Source organism: Orbicella franksi, chromosome 1 (assembly GCF_964199315.1).
Source record: "Orbicella franksi chromosome 1, jaOrbFran1.1, whole genome shotgun sequence".
NCBI classification, from domain to species: Eukaryota; Metazoa; Cnidaria; class Anthozoa; order Scleractinia; family Merulinidae; genus Orbicella; species Orbicella franksi.
In genome coordinates, this window is record NC_138145.1 from 9545151 (window position 1) to 9563450 (window position 18300).

An 18300-nucleotide genomic window follows, 5' to 3' on the forward strand; every position below is an offset into this window, starting at 1 on the left:
TTTTGTAGTATTGGTTGACTCTTACTTGATGTAGAAAACACAGTTGACGTAGAGCAATGGAGAAAACAAATTAGTTTGTATCACGAAGATTCCTGTAACTCTGATTTGCCGATCGTGCGCAACCCATAATGCACCTGTTACTGGAGAGCCCTGACTCCCAATGCCGAGGAAATATGCGACATAGGTCGAGCTTTGTGGGTACTGGGAGAGGTATTAGTTCTTTTTAATCTGTTGTCTAGCCTGATTAAGTCTGACACTAGAGCTTTGTTTTCTTACGAAAACGATGGACCGACGAAAGATATGGAGACGCTTCTAAATATTGGAAGCCTATTTTTTATGTATTTATTTATTTATTTATTTATTTATTTATTTGTTTATTTATTTATTTACTTTTGCTCTACGGATACAACACATTTTCGTTATTTTTCTTGTAAATTTGCCTCACATCCGCGTAAATTCTTGATTTATTCTCTGTGTTTTTGCTTGCACGATTTTAGTAGAAATATTCCGCTACAAAGCCATACATAGCTCTTCACTGATTAAATTTTTTTCTGTCTGTAGGGTTATAGCTCAACTCATTTTCCTTCTTTGATTGTTGCTAAGTATAAAAACATTATTTTGACGTATATCTAAAAGCTGAAGTTGTTTTGATTTATTTATGACCCAAGATAGTACACAAGGCTGGTAGTTGTTAACATCTGTTGAGAGGCGTTTGCTCTAAGTTGTCTACCCTCTTTTCTTAATCAGTCGTTGAAAACAGTTTGTTATGTTAATCATGCAGTGTCTGACAATACGTTTAGACGCCGTTATATCGCAAAACAAAGCTATTTTGTGTTAAGAAAAAGCCTTTTATAGGTTAAGCAATCTACAAACAATTATTTAATTATATAGGGAAATAGCTACATTCATCGTTTTTAATAGCTGTTATCGCAGTTGACACACAAACGAGACGAAAGGGTCACTATTCTGCATTATATTGACCCTTTCGCGTCGTTTGCACGCTTTTTAAAACAAAAGAATACTTGACCGCAGACTCAACTGCAATAACAGCTGTTACTCTTTTTCGAACTCTTCACCATTTACTAAAAACATGCTATTTTTAAGGTTGATATACCGTGGTGGACTCCCATTTTAAAAGGACGAGGTGCTCGTTGAAAATTTAGAAAAGAACTCAAGATCCCGTTTTGTGGGCGTGATTGAAATTTTTTTTTTTCTCAGAGGTACCAAAAAACACATCAACTGACACTTTCATAATTTTTAATAGCGATGAAGACGATTATAAATGCGACAAACCTAAAAGTTGGTTCATTTCAAATATCTCCTGACATATTCAGTTGTTTTCGGCTCAGTACCCTACTGAGGTACCGCAAAAGCTTCCGATGAGGACCTTTTGATGCTGAATGCCTTAAAAGGTACTAAAACCGCTTTTTCAACCCCTGAAAGGTACGATTACCACCCCTATCTTCTTTATATGGGAGTCTCCCCAGGCTGATAAACTATCAGTCGGCAATGTCACTCGCCGCATCAGTAAGGTTCGAGTAGCTAGCGATATAGAAAACATCTCCTGCAATCTGATTCAATACTTTCTGAGATTCCTGGACAGATTGCAACAACGACGAAACGAACACCTTTACTCTATAAAAAAAAAAAAAAGGAAAAAACGCATCCCGCCTCACTTCTGTTACGGTGGTGGTATGGTTTTGCTTCTACGACTGAGTTAATATATTGTGATAGGAAGAAATTACGCCAAACTTGTAAAAGCAAATAGCCATGAACTAACAAGACAAAGAAATTATTCAAAGGTTCAAAATGTTACCGGAATGGCAGTTTTGATTTCTTGTCATCTTGACACAACATGATATTTAATGCACCGGACGCACTCAAAAGCTTCTAGCTGTTTACTACTCTCAAAATAGTAAGTAATTTTTACTGAAAATACAATTAGGCGCGATCAACAATGATTTCCTGTTAAAAACCTTTGTACGAAAATTTGTTTTACACAGTCGCACAAAGTGATTGTGTTGTGGTACAGTTTACATATCAGCGCATCAATATTGTCTCCATGTTTACAACTAATTTTTGAAAGGCTAAAAGGATATGGTTTAAAAGAGTAAAATAGTAAAAAAAAATCGCACGTTTTCAATGTTTTGTCGCTTTGAAGATAACATAACGTCGAAAACGTTTTGGATTTTAATTCTTTACCCTTTTTAACAAATCTTTTTAGCCTTGCAAAAAATTAGTTAGAAACCGCAAACGAGTATTGTAGACGCTTCTATGATTTTCTAGCTCTCAGCAGTCATTTCAGATTATTTTTTTATCGGTTCATCATAACATTGAACCGGAAATTCTTCCCACAGTCAGATTCCTTTTGAAACTTTTGCTAGTGTAGGTAATGTTTGACTCATATACGAGAAGTTAAGAGGAAAGAGTGACATTTTGGTCGTTTTAAATGCAATATTCCGGCAAATAAATAAATTACAATATTTAAATTACAATATTTAAATTACAATATTTAGAGAGTCGGTCACATCAGCCTTACCGGATTTCCATGCGGGTCCTCTATCCTGATCAAATGAGTCTTAGAAGTGTTTGTTTTTCAGGAGGGCGGAAAACTAGGGGTTTTTTGGTAAAAAGCAACATGTTCTCATTTAAGTTTATAACAATTTTCTGAGGCCTTCAACTGCAGCGGATATGAGGATATTTTGCATTTTGATGTGTTGCCTTGAAACACTTCAGTTTCCAAGAACATTCATTCAAAGGTACAAAACATCCTGTAATTTCCACTTTAATAAAATGACGAAGTTTTGTATGGATCACGGCTTCTAAGAACGAGTTCTTGAAGAGCAAATAACGTTTCCATAGTCATCATATCAAGTAAATCAACAATGGGAAAATGTCTAGGCGTGGAACGCGTATTAAAGCGAGATCATTTCGATTTGTTTAGCAAAAAGAAAGTGCTTATGAGACCAGGCTGATGCCCAAGTCATTTTCTCACGCATTAACATCTTAACTCTAAAAATCTACTTATTTCTGGTTTGGGAGGGCGACTGGAATGGACTCTCGATACAACTGATAATCATTAGTTTCTTCATACACAGATAACTGCCATTTTTGTTTTCTTCATTTTGTGCAAGACACCATTTTCTCAAGGTGTTTCTTTTATCACTATGGTGCACAAACGGATTACAAGCGTGTAACACAATTCTGAGGCCGATTATGGCCTAATCTCTCAAAAGACCATTTTAATTGCAGGAAAAAGATAAAAGCTTAATTTGACTCTATTTTCTGCACTTGTATGTCAATCAACTTCAAGCCCTCATTTGCCCGACGAACTCAAAAGCTTCTAGCTTTTACTGCACTCCAGTGGACGCTCTTATAAGCGGACACCCTCTGGACGCGAGAAAGGTGTCCGTAACTGAAGCTGGCCGCTTACGAGAATGGTTCTCGTAAGCGGTAACAAGATAAGGGGTAGGTGGCCGCTTACGGAAGCTTGCCTAGCTAACAATAAACATTGAGAATGCAAAAACTACCACCGTATTAAATGATTCCTTTGCCTTATGCTATGCTACGATAATTGCGTTAACTATAATCAGCACCGTATACTGCAGCACGAGGACTAGCCCGTAGTGATTTAAAAAGAACAAAACAGTTTACAAATGTTTACGAGTATCTTTCATCATCAGGCGCAATTCCTTTCGGGTGTCCGCTTACGGGTACTTAACAACAACTAGCCAATGAAAGTCTAAACCGTAAGCCCCTCAAAGTGTCCGTGGCCGTAAACACAGAGTTTGTACGGGAGCTCAGACGGGGTTTTTGTGACAGCAATGGTAGGTAGAACTGTCCGCTTACGAGAGTGTCTGTTAAGAGAGCTTCCACTGTACTTTCAAAATACCAAGAACCTTGTCCCGGCAAATACAGTAAATTATAATTATGTTTCATGTTTAAAACCTTTGAAGGAGAATTACTTACATTACATTACGCCCAAATTGTTTTTAACTTGGAAACTCACCGACGGGCAGCAAAAATATGGCCATATTAACGAGGTGGCCATATTAATGGAGTGGCCATATTAAAGGGGTTCTTTGAATAAGAAAATGACTGACTGAGCTTTTCTTTGGGCCAGAATAAAGTGGCAGTAATATCGAGGTGGCTCTATTAACGAGGTGGTCGTAAGGCGGGGCTCCACTGCGCTAGTTTTTACATCCTAAAACATACACTGTCTTCTATGTTTATTCCTTTTGTTTTTTGCTACCACATAAAGTCAAAATAAATAGACAGACTGCTTTACGATAATGTCTGACTCGTACACGTAGAGTAAAAAAAAGGGGAGTGACACTTCGGTCGTTTTAAATTACAATATTGAAATAAATAAATTACAATATTTAGGGAGGAAGGCACATCAGCCTGAGCTCGTTTTTGGACAGGTCCTCTATCCTGGTCCAATTAGATTTTGGAAGTATTGGTCATTCGGAAGGAAGGATAACCGGAGTACATGTACAGTGGAACCCCGTTAATCTGGTAACCAACGGGCTACAGAAATATGGCCGTATTAAAGGGGTGGCCAAAAGAGGTTCTTTGAATAAGAAAATTACTGAGGAGCTTTTGTTTGGGCCAGAATAATGTGGCCGTAATAACGAAGTGGTCGTATTTAACGGGGTTCCATTGTACTCAGAGAAAAACCCTCGAAACAAGGCGAGAGCGAACAACAAAATTAACCCACATATGACATTAGGCAAGAATCCAACTTAAGCCATATTGGTGGAAAACGAACGCTCTCGCCATAGTTAACGGCTTTGGTACATTATCATAAGTCAACAATGGCAGCGAATACACCCAAGACAATCATTTATGTTCAAATCTAAGGTTCTGTTCCTCTGGAGTAACGATTTGCCGGCGATTTATAAAATCATTTTTCTCGGGTAAATTCGACATCTCGGCAACTGTGCACAGTCGCTTGGTAAACACTTGAGAAGAAAAAATGAAATAATTCAGTGAGACTTCCCACGTACACAATTGCTGGTGGTTTGGGTGTTTTTGCGTTTTAACTGCGTTTGTTGTCTCTATTTTATTTATTGGTCAAACAACTTCACCGAAAAGAGGTGCACAGTTACGAGATGTACGCAAAAGATTGTAGCTTTTACCATTTTCTACTCAGGTACGGTGAAGTTAAGATAGGATTTTTGATAGAGTCATTCAATGCACTGGTTTTTAAGTATTAATTTCTAGGCTTTTCTGACGCATACTACGGAAAGTAAACTTTATATAATGGTTAAATCACCATATCCGCGGCTACTTTATAGATTAGACTTTTGATCATCGTTTAAACAAATGGTTTTGCGCAAGAAGCAAACATCATTTAAGGTGATAACAATTTTAGAAGCCCTGTATAATTACAGCGGACGTAAGGATATTATTACTTAAGTACCACAGACAGAGACGTGTTGGCTGGAAACACTTCTGTTGCCAAGAACATTAATTCAAAGCATGCAGTAGTTGCTAAAGGGGAATGGTTATGAAAGCCGACAAAGTTCTTTGTCGATTGTTTTTGTTCACGTTTTTAGCCTTGACCGCGCACAAAACACGATTGTTGTTTAATAATCATGCACAGTGTCTGAGCGCAAAACAAAAGATCGTGCACGACCGTAGACTTTCCAACATAAATCTTGTCATCTTTGTTTGATCCTTTGATGTTTTCCGGCCTTCATAACCATTCCTAGCTATTAACTAACTAAATTCAAAGTTACAAAACATCTTGTCATGTCCATTTGTATAACATGACAAGGTTTTCCATGGATCACGACTTCTTAAAACGAGTCCTTGGAGGAGAAATAACATTTCCATAGTTATCAAATCAAGTAAATCGACAATGAAAAAATGTCTAGGCGTGGAACGAGTATTCAAGGATAGCGGCATCACGCTAGTTCACTTCAATTTTTTTAACAAAGAGAAACGTCGAACCAGGCTGATGCCTAATTCATAATCTTACGCATCTGATCTGAAATTCTATTTTCTTGGCCGGGTTGAGGGGAAACGAAAGGGACTCTCGATATAGCTGCTTATCATAAGTGTCTTCAAACACAGATAACTGCCTTTCTTTTTCTTTTTCTTTTTTTTTTTTTTCATTGCGTTCAAGACACCGTTTTCTTAAGGTGTTTCTTTTATCACTTTGGTGCACAAACGGATTACAAACACATAACACAATTCTGAGGCCGATTATGACCTAATTTCTTAAAGACCGTTTTAATGGCAGGAAACAGGTAAAAGCGTCATTAGTCACTTTTTGATGTATTTTTCAATGAAATACCATTACCTTATTGCTGAAAATACAATTAGAAGTGATCATATCTCCTGTAATACCTTTTAGGAGAATTTTGTGCCGGTTTTTACAACTCAAGACGTCAACATTGTTTGAATTTTCATTATCTTTGTTTTTAGTACCAAACCAATTTAAATTAATGAGGACAGCCTATCTTTTATGGTTTCTGTTTTGTAATAAGCCAATCAAACATGTTCAATTTTATGAGCAGCAGATCGGATCACTTGATAAATTACCAACCATCACACGTTAGATTCATTTTACTGCCTAGCCATCGGAGAAGAGAAGTGAAGCATTAGAAGTCTGAAATCACTCTAAATTTTGGAAGGTAAAAACTGTACTAAGAAAATATATTGTGATGGTAGAGAAAGTGTTTCGATCATAATGTATTATGTATCCATTTTCGTTCGTGAAACTCTTTCAGACGCCTTCTCTTGTAAGTAACTCAACAACCTCTTGGGTAAAGTCACAGATCGCCACGTCGAGTATAACTTTTTATCATTCTCCTAAATTAAGATTGCTCCCGAGTGATAGGAATTTCTCTTGTTAGTTTGGTGACAATAATGAACGAGTCACAACCCAACATTCAGACCTTTTTTTTGAAACTTCTGTTGCTGTCAGATAATGTCCATCTCATATCAGAAAGGGAGTTCACCACGCCCGTTTTTAAAAGATATTAAGCCTATACAAGTTCAGTGTTCTTTACTGCTATAAGTTAACACAATAGCCGCTGCAAATAAACCCCAGACAAGGAATCGTGTTCAACTCCACGCTTGTGGGACTATTGAGTAACAATCTGCTAACAATGTATTAAACTATTTCTTCAGGTAGGATTAATATCCCAGGAAGACATCTGCAAACTGCGCAAAGTCACTTAGTAGAAAAATCGAAAAAATTCGGTATAAGCATAAGACTTCTCAACTACGCAATTTTTGGTAGTTCTTCTTCTTCTTCTTCTTTTTTTCTTTCGAGAAGAGGGCGGCATTATAATTGTACGCGAAACGTAAAAGCCTAATTTGCCTCTATTTGCCGTATTTGGCAATCAACTTTAAACAGAGAACCAAGAACTTATTCCTGAAAATACAATTAGGCATGATCATATTTCCTGTTTAGTATAAAACTTTTATAGGAGAATTTATTTTACATTTTGCACAAATGATGTACGGGTTCAGTTTACATACCAAGGAATCAGTGTTGTTTCTATGTATATTATCTTTGGTTTTGCTTACCAAACAAAGTCAAATTAATTAAGACAGCTTACGTGTACCTTTTATGGTTCCTGTTCTTTAATACGTCACTCGATCAAACAAGGTTTTATGAGCACACTGAACAAATCACTTAACGATTTATTGAGCACCCCTTCGTCGAGCGAGAGAAGCAAAGCCTCGGCAGGTCGACAGACAGAAATCTTTCTTGAATTTTGGAAAGTAAGAGTCTTCCAAGAACATTGTGATAGACGGTCATAACGTATTGTGTATCCATTTTCGTTCGTGAAAATATTTCAAACCGTTTTCTCTTGTAAGTATGCTAGCAACCCCTAGAAAACAATCTGGCAAGTCGAATATGCTTTCCTCCATTCTCTGAATTTAAGATCGCTTCGATCCTCTAATTATTTTATTATTTCGTCTTTTCGGTTTATTCGGTATCCAGCTATATCTAAAACAAAATATATCAAAAAAAAAAGTCGTCAAATTATTATGCTTGTCAACGGTAACGTTTCGTTTTTTTTTTTTTTTTTCAAACTGGAAGGGAATTTCTCTTGTTAATTCGGTGACATTATTGTCGTTCAATAATGTTAAACTTCATATCACAAAAGGTTAGAAGAAGAGGGAGTTTTGGACTGACATAAAGCTTATTAAAGTTTACAGTGCTGTGCTTTGTGAGTTAACATGGATGTGTGTTGAACTTAATAATTTATTACTGTCCATTTCGTTCGTGAAGTAGTTCCAAATGGTTTCTCTTGTAAAGTAAGTCCGCAATTTCCAGGAAGCATAATTTGGTACGTCCACTGTATCTTTTTTTTTTTTTTTTTTCTATCCTCTTAATTTGACATCGCTCCTGGAGCGATTTTGCTCTTTGGCCTTGTCAGTCACTTCAGTAATCAATCAAGACTAAATTTGGAAAACTTCAACCCAACATGTTTCAAACACATATCAAGACTTTTGCTGCTGTTAGATCATGTCTGACTGATTTCAGAGAATTAACAAGAAAAGGGAGTGTCACGATAATCGTTTCAGACTGATTTAAAGAATATAAATGTTCACAGTGCCTATACATCATTTTAATTTAACAATGAGCGCTGCAAATAAACCTAAGCCAAGGATTAATATATGTTGAACACCACGCTTTTGTGCCTACAGAGTAATGATTTGCAAGCGATGACTACTATGACAGAGTTAAGCAATATATTCATTATTTGTTTCAGTGTATGTAATACATATAAAACATCATCAAAATTCAAAGTGCACTAATATATTACTCTCATACGCCTCATATTTCGCTCCACGGGCCTATGCCAGTGATTATCTTAGATATACAGTAGTGTTATTTTCCTTCTTTTTCATCTTAGGTTTGCAAAGAAAACAAGATGAACATTCTGTGCATCTTAGCCTGTGTTCTGGGCATACTGTCGCCGACGGCCGCGGGTAAGAATAATTTAATAACTTTTTTCTTTAATTAGATAAAATACCAGAGATGGTGATTGACAGAGAAACTGTCATGTATCTATTCAATCGCTAGCGAACCACGAAACAAACTGTATCGTCCAACTCTTTGCGAGCGCGAGAAACTTAGCCGCGATTAGCCACAGACACTGGCCACTGGTGACGAGACATCTACGTTAGCTTTGAAACGAACTGGGACTACCAGAGGGATTATTTCGAAGAAGTACTTAATGCAATAGAATGCTTGAACTAATTCTGTTTAGTTCTTGTCAACAACTTTGTAAGTTGTTAAACCTGATCAATGTCTGGCATATTACATGCAAAATCAGGGCCATAGCTGGTAACAAGCAAATCGATGCACTTGCCTCGGTCATTTTTTATTTATTTATTTATTTATTTATTTTTATTTTTCGTTCTTGTTTTTTGAAGTCATAGTAAACATCCTAAACACCCTAAACACAATAAAACACAATAAAACATGTCCATTGTTAAATTACCTTCCTAGGGAAGGTAATTTAACAATTAATGGACATGTTTTATTGTCATCAAAGAGAAGTTGATCATGAGAAATCAATACATTTGGTCTTGATCTTTGGAATCATCACTATGGCCTTCGCAAGGCGGTAGAGGTAAAATTAGTGTTTGTGCAAGCAATATGCATGTGCATAGAAAGTGTTCGCGGACCGAACCAGTACATTGTTTGTTGTACATGGTGTTTAAATAAGATCCCGCGACCGTTCGCTGTGAATGAAATACCAAGGACCTTTTGTATTCTTTCGTTCCAATTTCGATCAAATACCCACAACTATTCACTTATTTTATGGCTGAGAAAATAACGAACACACTTTACTGCAGTGGAAATTAAAACTGATGAACGAAAAACTGGCCTGTTCTCAGCCAATCACCATAAAGTTGTTTCCTCAGTTACATAATTAAGGATATTATTGTTTCAAATATTATTGTATGAAAAATTCAAAGTGATTACATGCCAGCTTTCAGGTACAAACCTAGACAATGAATAAGGTTGCCATCGTTTCCCAAATGCAAGGTGGCTTTGGATTTGTTTGCGATGACACAAATGTAATAGATAGTCTTTCTGTCTCAAGGAAGTTTATATGTTAAATTGTAATCAATGCTGACCTGGAATTTGGTTGGGAGAGTAAGACAGAAATCTCGAGTTTACAAAAAAAAAATTGCGGTATTTAGCGAAAACATGATGTGGCTCGCATCATCATCAAGTATAACAGAGTTTGAAAAACGGTTTAAATTTATAACAAACTTGCCAATTTAAAGATCTTTAAAGACAACGATCATCACAATAATGTTCACAATTTAAGCAGCTGTGAAAATAACGCCTGAAAAAAAATCAACCCATACAAGGTTCAGACTCTTGACCTCTGCGATACCGGTGCAGTGCTCTACCAAATGAGCTATCAAGCCAACTAGAAGCTGGTCACGTTGTGAGCTCGTAATATACCCGTAGATGATGAAGAAGATTAAAGATTTTTCATATATTCACTTGCTTACTTTCTAATAATATTTAATTAAATAAGACAACATGCAATGATTAACAAAAACCAACAAGCAAAACTGATGGCAAGCGTCAAAATTTGACTTTGATATTGTTTTTCTTGTTCACAAATTCCTTAAATCAATCCCACTCAAATCGCGGGTAATAGAAACATTAATTCTCAGTTAAATGTACGAACGGTTGAAGACAGACGGCTGTTTTTTTTTCTGTGTCAGATGAACAAATTGAGGTCAGTTTCAAGTTTACGCGTCTGTCCTCTTATTGATGATAAATTGCGTCACAACATTGTCAAAGTGGCTGTGGAACCACGAGCTGCAGGCGAGTGGTTCCGCAGTAAACTTTGACAATGTTATGACGAAATTTACCATCAATAAGAGGACAGACGCATAAAAAACTAACGTAAATTCGTTTCTTACAATAACAAGACCCCAAAATAGTCGAGTGCCTGGAATAAATGCGGGGAAAAGACGCCGTAAACTTGCCGTAAACAAAGATAAGTGAATTTTATTTAAAATGACGCGAAAATTGTCAATAGCTTTTCTCGGTTTTTGATTGGCTACTTAAAAAAGTCCATAAAATCTCATTGGTTAAAAATTTGACAGTTTGACAGCTGAAAGTTGAACTTGAAAGCTTGCATAAATTAAAATTTTATCGGTTGGTACTCTTATTGATGATAAAAATGAGCCAATCAGCGCGCGAGAAATTAGACAGTTATTGTAAAATTAGCAGTTGAGTCCCAGCTGAAAATTAGCAGGGGCAGAAGTGTTGATTTGAGAACAACCCGAATAATTCTTGCTTCATAATACTAGGAAAGTAATTGCGATCGATAAAAAATAATATATATATTTTTATATTTTGCATTAATTATATGGATAACCAGAAGCTACGTAAGAACTACAAATCTTTTATCACCCGGAGGCTTTAGTCTCAAAACAGTGTTGCTTTTTCCGTCCAGTTTCCAGTTGTATGCCTGATCTTGGTCTGGTGGTAGATACAACAAAGAGTCTCGGATATAATAACGTACCCGTCTTGAAGGAAGCACTTGCTCTTCTTGTTCAAAACTTTGATATCGCAGAGGATAAAACGCATGTGTCTTTGGAAACATTCAACAAGAAGGCCCAAGTTCAAAACAAATTTAACGATCCTACCTATTGGTCCGTAAATGCCGTTCTTGATCTCATAAACGCGTCCATTGACAAGCTGAAATCGCCAACCCGCCTGGACTATGCACTGGAGGAGGCAAATGGCACAATGTTTACCCAGGCGAATGGGGACAGACCCGGAGAACGAAATGTCTTGGTGGTGTTCACGGACGGCCGAACACACGAATCAACTGATTTTGACAAATATGCCGCCTATATCAAGGATTTGAAGGTAGCTATCATTCAGACGGCCTGGTTTTCTAAACCAATAAACAAATATACGAATCGAATGTCTAAATGGAAATAAGTTGACGTTTTGGGATATAAGTGCAGCCGTAGGCTGAAGTTTTTGCCTTAATTAATGAATGATTAAGAGAGAGTTTCCGGGGAATTTTTGATTGTCCCTCTCCTAATTTGCTAGTCTACTCACTATCTACGTAAAAAATTAGATCATGAGCTCGGGATTTATGTTGCGTGATAGTTGGCGAGGGCACAGCCCGAGTCAACTATCGTGCATAGAAATCAACAGCGAAAAGTCTAATTGTATTAAAACGTAAAGAAACAGCCGCCATTTTGCTAGCAATCGCACACTGCTAGGCTAGCCAGCCTACCAACTGTCTAAAACAGAATAGAGTAGCGTAGCCAATAAGCGAATGGTATTTGTGATAGGACACTAGTAGATTTATACTAAAAGTAACTAAAACTGAACATATAAAAAGATTCTAACAAGAAAAATAGAGCAAGTATTTTGAAGGAAAAAACCTGCCGTAGACAAAGATGTGAGTCGATATCACTGCATCAAATGTTATGTTTGACAAGATGACAAGAAATCAAAACTGCCATTCTGGTAACATTTTGAATTTTTGAATCTTTTTTTGTTCTTGTTAGTTCATTTAGCGTTATTTCTTCCTTTTGCAATGTATGAACTCCCGGTCGGATCAAAGCAAATCCATACCACTCTGTGGTTGAAAGTGAGGCGGGATGGAAGCATCTTGGGCTTTCGTTCTGATTAGAAAGACGCATCAAAATTACTTTGCATTTAGTAGATATCCCTCAACTTGTGCTGCAAACTGATAGGTTTCTCGTTGGTGCTCTTGGTGCTCCACAAGAACTTTAAAATATAGAATTTTATCAAAAAAGACGAAAAAATGTGGCTTGACCGACTTCTTCCCTATTTTTGGCAGGGAATAATTAACAGCTATTTTTTTGTTCCTGCCTTTAGTATCGCTGGTTTTGTTTTCGTGTTTTTTTTTTTTTTTAGAGTAAAGGTGTTCGCTTGGTCGTAGTTGCAATCGGTCCTGATTCCAAAAGGGAGCAATCTCAGATAGTATTGAATCAGACTGGAGGAGAAAATGTTTTCCATGTTGCTGACTACCCGAGCCTTGATGACGCAGTGAATGACGTCGTGAACTTGATCTGTCGTATGTATTTGTCGACTATTTGTAGATGCAGTATATGGTTTGTTTTGTTAACACTTATCTAGCGATTTATCCGGTGGATAGCCTTATCCAGCCTTCGAACAACTGGGCCCTGGAGTATAAACAGATGCCCGCCAGTAAGCCTGCAAGCAGGCTCACCATTAAGTCACACGCGCGAGCGGCGCGATCCGGCGCGATCCAGCTGAATAGGCTCTAAGATCGCGGTGTTCCTGCTGGCTCGAGTTCACCAGTCGGTTGTTCTGGAAACCTGACCGAACTTGCGAAAGTAAGGTGCGCTATACTAACATCCCGTTTAAGACTCCTAGCTGCTTTATCAAAAAGAAACTCGATATCCAAATAAACGCCCACGATCTTAAAGGCCTGAGTTCTGAAATATGGACCGCCAAGACGGACCGCTCGCGAGTTTTTTCAAGGACACTATAGTGGGCTCGCTGTTTCTTAAAAGGTTACACATCAGCATCTATGAGTCAAACAATCACACTGTTTGAACAATTCTTCTCCTCAGCGCCAAACCCTTGTAGAGGCTTTGCAACTGATGTGGCATTTTTGGTGGACAGAACGAACAGTGTTGGTCTTAGCAACTTTAGGATGCTCAAAGGCTTTCTCCTACAGCTCAGTGACGCAATGCCAATTGGTCCAGACGCTACCCATGTTGGGTATATTCTGTTCGCCAAGAGAGCGAAATTGTTAAACACTTTTGCAAACACTGAATACTACAGTCGTGAGAACGTGCACAGCCTTATAACAAGTATACCTAATGACTTGGGCGGCCTGACATTCATTGACAAAGCCCTGAAGAAAGCCAATGATTCACTTTTCACACCGAACGGGGGGGACAGGCTGGAGGCTCCAAACGTATTGATACTGATGACAGATGGAAGAACTAATGATGCTTCTGTACCTTTCTCAGAGATAGTTCCTTCTCTTAGGGTATGACAGGGGTAAAATAATTCATGGCGTCAATTTTATTTAGCTGAATTTTGAGAATCACAGTTTGATAGCACTATTCAACCTGATCCTATTTATTTTATATCGCGGTTTTCCTTTCTACTTCTTTATAAACATCGTAGAACCGGGAAGAACACAGAGCAGTTGTAACACCCACTCTGAAAAACATACCCATGAATAACACTACTCTTCGAAAGACTTCGAAAGTTCTTGTATGGTAATCTCAATCCGCAAGCAAAATTTCCGTAAATTAAGTACCTTCGAATTCATCGAAACTTACTTGAATGTTTTCATTAGGCGTACGGGGAAAATAATGATCATTTGCCTATTCGTGCTTGTTTGGTTCGCTTTGGTGCAGATAAGGCGATTTTCATCAAGCATTGGCTTGTGTTTTGGGAGACGTATTCAATCAAGCCAAAATCCCCCTTGCGAGACAAACGCGATAAGCCGCCGAAGTAAGCTAAAAAAGGGACGATCAGGTAGTTACTTTACCCAAAGTCTGCAAATAATATGACCTTATTAGGGACTTGATTGGGTAATTACAGTGCTGATTACGTTATGTGGTCAGAAGTTTATAGGGCAAACACAGTTAACAACCTGCTTATTGTTTGACTTCCAGGACGACAAGCACGTTAGAATGATTGCCTTGGGTATTGGGAATTATAGGCAGTTTATGGATCAACTGCGCGAAATCGCAGGAGATAATGTTTACACCGCCGACAACTTCGACGAGCTGTCGGATTTGTTCAACGAGATACTGGTGGAAAGCTGCAGTAAGTATAGCCTGAGTGAAATCGCGCGCGTGATTCATTTCATTACAACACGTAAGTCTGAGATTCGAACAGATACATTATATCATAATAACGATAATGCGAGACCTCGCTTTGGGCCTTGCCCACGAGAGCCACAAGAGGTCTGGGAACGAGAGCAAAGAGATTCGTGAAGTGCTGTGATTACCTTATACTCGTCTGCAAATAGTCGGGTTCTGTAGAGGCACGTCGTTGGAATGTTTTTTTTTTTGTTTTGTTTTGTTTTGTTTTTTTTAACGTAAAGTCGATATCTCAATCAACAAGAAAAAGGATTGAGCGCGCGAGCTAGAGAGTGGGAACAAGCTGTCTGTTTCTTGTGTTACAGCATGGATATTAGAGGAGAACGTTTATGACAAAGTTGCTGTTTGTTTCGCTTTTCTGGCCTTGACAGGGTACAAACACAATATCTGTTTACTTCTACCTGAGGAAAAAACTAACGACGGCAGAAACTTTTTGGCTATGTAATTCATGCATGCGTAGTGCACACAGCGGTCAAGAAAAGTTTAAATTGTTCTTTGCTGTTTTGTCACGCTATTTACAGTATTAGTCTATCACAGAACGGAGTGTCATGTTTTACTGCCTTACCGTCTACCTTAAAAGTTGGGTATACAGTCAAACCTCGGCTAACAGACACCCCACGTAAGCAGACACTTAGTAATGGTCCCAGCCACATAAGAACACCGCATATTTAACCTCCCATACGCGGACACCCCTCTTAAGGACGTTCGCGCTAATCGTTTCTGCGCATCCTCACTGCGCACGAAAATTGACAAGTCACGTCATGCATCGAGCGCGCGCTATAGGGCAGAACGCCATTGATAGCTTTACTTGGATTTAACGATCTTGGTCGTTCGGTGACCCCTATTGCTCTTTTGATGGATTATTTTCTCCACCGATTTTCTACGTTTAGCGATAAAAATGAAGAAAATCTATCGTTTCGAAGTTTGATTTTTTTTTACAAAATGCACCATCGAACTCCTTTCTTTTTAACTCTGCGTTTATCTGTGCGACGGTTTCAAATGCCTCTTGAAGGGTTAAGTTTTGTAAAAACGCTGGCAAAATTTGGAATTTTCTTTAAGCAACAGAACCACTTCTACAAAATATGACTAAAATCGTTTGCCTCTGTTGTCTCACCTTCGATATTTTTAACTATAAACCCCTGTAAACCATATTGAATTACGGGAGCCAATTTTTCAAAATCTGGGTAGTTTCCCACCCGCTTTATCTCTGAAACGAAGTCGGTGACCACAAGTAATTCATTATCTAACTGCAGTAACAATTTTAAAAAAGCTATCGACTGAAACATTTTCGCGCGAGCGTCCTCAAGCAGGCACTTTTTCTGGTCCCGAGGATGTCCACTTGCGGCAGGTTCGACTGTAAATCAGGCTTTTAAAGGGGCTCAGTCACGGTATTTTGAGTTATTTTGGCCACATACAAAATTACCTTTAAATGGTAGGAAACCTGAAAATAACAGTTTAATAAGATAGAAAAACACCAAAGAGACAATGATAAACTATACAGGAACAAGGATGGGTAAGGATGGAGAAGATTGACACGGATTACAAACGACGAATTTGAAAAATTGAGGCTAAACTTTTCAATATGCACAAACCGTGACTGAGCTCCTTTAAAAAGGCTTTATCTTGAGTTTAGGTTTTTCACATACAAATCCCGGTCTCGTTGTTCCGTTGTTACCACCTAGTCGATCCAGTTAATATGTCATCGAACAAATCGGCAAGGTATTTAAGTCTTTTCAGGACCTCTCTCTATTAAGGCGTGAAAAAGGGTAGGCAGAAAATTGCTTTACAATAATCTGCAGTAGACCGGCATCCCTCCATCCCTCTCTACTAGAGGTGCAACACCTCTCCTGCAGCCAGGGTTGCCGTTAAGAGAGGGTAACTCCTTTTTAACTTATTATTTACCCCATGGCTTATAATTAACATTCATCAGGTGTTGATGGAGGGTTTTCTGACTGGAGTGATTGGTCTGACTGTAAAGATGGAATGCAGGAAAGAACCAGAACCTGTTCTAACCCTCCTCCCCACGGAAATGGAAAAGATTGCGAAGGAGAACTGAAGGAAACAAGACCATGTCTTAAGAAAAGTGAGTGAGTCTGTTCACGTAGCACAAAAGCAGAGATTGGTTTTAAATATTTAATTTTTGTATGGAACTAGGAATGGGAAGGAAAGCTGCAACAACAATAGTTAATATTCCATTAGTTCTGAGGCTGGCGTTCTCAAACATCGTTACCTATCTAAACTTGATATTTGTAACAATAACAACAAATACTATTTTTCCCGCTAGGTCCTATTTTATTGATATGTATACTACTTGAGAAAGAGAGCGAGCGCTGGCTGCCTGAAATATTAAGAGAGTTAAAGAAGGAACCCAGCCAGTTTTACAGATGCATATCTTTACAACTGTCAATTTACCTCATATGAACAGTCCTAGAACTGACGTCATGTGTTCGCTGCCATTTTCAGGGACATCAAGGACTGGTCGAATTTCTGAGGCAATCGACACAATGAACTTAGAGTAAACTAACTAAGGTAAAAAACGAAGCTGTTATAGCTACTAAAGAGTAGCTTAGCGTAGCTTTACGCTGGAGCTCGAGCTGTTCTGACACTTGAACTGTGACAACTAAAGTAATGTACGTTTCTTCTTTTCTGTCTTCCTCACAGGATGATGAAGGATCATCTTATGTTGCATTCAAAGTCAAAGTGTAACATGCCTGACATGACATATTGTAGTTTAAAAAAGGGGAAAATCATAATTAATAAAGGGATTTAAATAGCTAAGAAAAGAGGTTTCGTCTCTTTGATCTCGCCACAATGATAACAAATTTCCAAGGACTCACAATGGACTGTTTTTATTTTAATTTCTTTATTATTGTCATTTTTTATAGGTCCGCCGTGAGTACATTAGTAAATGCAACTCCTTTCCCTTTCTATACTTAGTCCTCTTCGTGCGTGTCTGCACACAAGGCCGTCCCTTTCTATAGGTCGAGTATTTATGGCTTCTTTATTAGCAAAACAAAGGTTTCGAAAACCGACCTGGAATGCAGTTTCCTAACGCAAAATTTTAAATCTTTGAGGGTGACTCCAGAAGTGGGCTCGATTTCCGCCGCTTTCTCGAGTCCGGTCTATTCGGGGGAGGAGCGCGGGCTCCTTTCCCGAACAGCGGCCGGTAATCGAGCCTACTCCAGAAATAAATTCAACACATCGGGGAGACGAGTGAAAAATAATTAGATAAATTATCTCAAATCTAACGGGTAGAGGGAGGGAAGGTTTTAATCTCATGCCCAGATCTCAGTCTGTTTGCAATCGAGGTTAGGAATGTGTGGGACAGTTTCCTTTCTTCTGCCCTGTGAAATGAACTCCTCAGTTGCCGCTTTCTGGCCGCGATTCTGGCCAACAAAAGTACAAAATACATGATAAGAACCCTCCAGAAAT

At 38.2% G+C, this 18300-nt stretch overlaps 1 protein-coding gene across 1 annotated transcript; it reads left to right on the plus strand.

The window, feature by feature from the left end:
• Window positions 1–6568: 6568 nt before the first annotated feature.
• LOC145488596 (vitrin-like) lies at window positions 6569–17737 on the plus strand. Its single transcript, XM_081467486.1, has 9 exons — window positions 6569–6644; window positions 8886–8961; window positions 11466–11884; window positions 12914–13073; window positions 13597–14021; window positions 14659–14812; window positions 16799–16951; window positions 17332–17397; window positions 17530–17737. The coding sequence occupies exons 2-8, from the start codon at window positions 8904–8906 to the stop codon at window positions 17385–17387; spliced, it is 1425 nt and encodes a 474-aa protein (XP_081323612.1). The 5' UTR covers window positions 6569–6644; window positions 8886–8903; the 3' UTR covers window positions 17388–17397; window positions 17530–17737.
• Window positions 17738–18300: the final 563 nt, after the last annotated feature.

Bases quoted from the DNA above. Each gene is read 5' to 3' on its own strand.
- LOC145488596 (XM_081467486.1), top strand. From the start codon at position 8,904: ATGAACATTCTGTGCATCTTAGCCTGTGTTCTGGGCATACTGTCGCCG. The intron at 13,074-13,596 runs GTATGTATTTGT...TCTTCTCCTCAG, and splicing joins CGTCGTGAACTTGATCTGTC to CGCCAAACCCTTGTAGAGGC. The intron at 14,022-14,658 runs GTATGACAGGGG...TTTGACTTCCAG, and splicing joins AGATAGTTCCTTCTCTTAGG to GACGACAAGCACGTTAGAAT.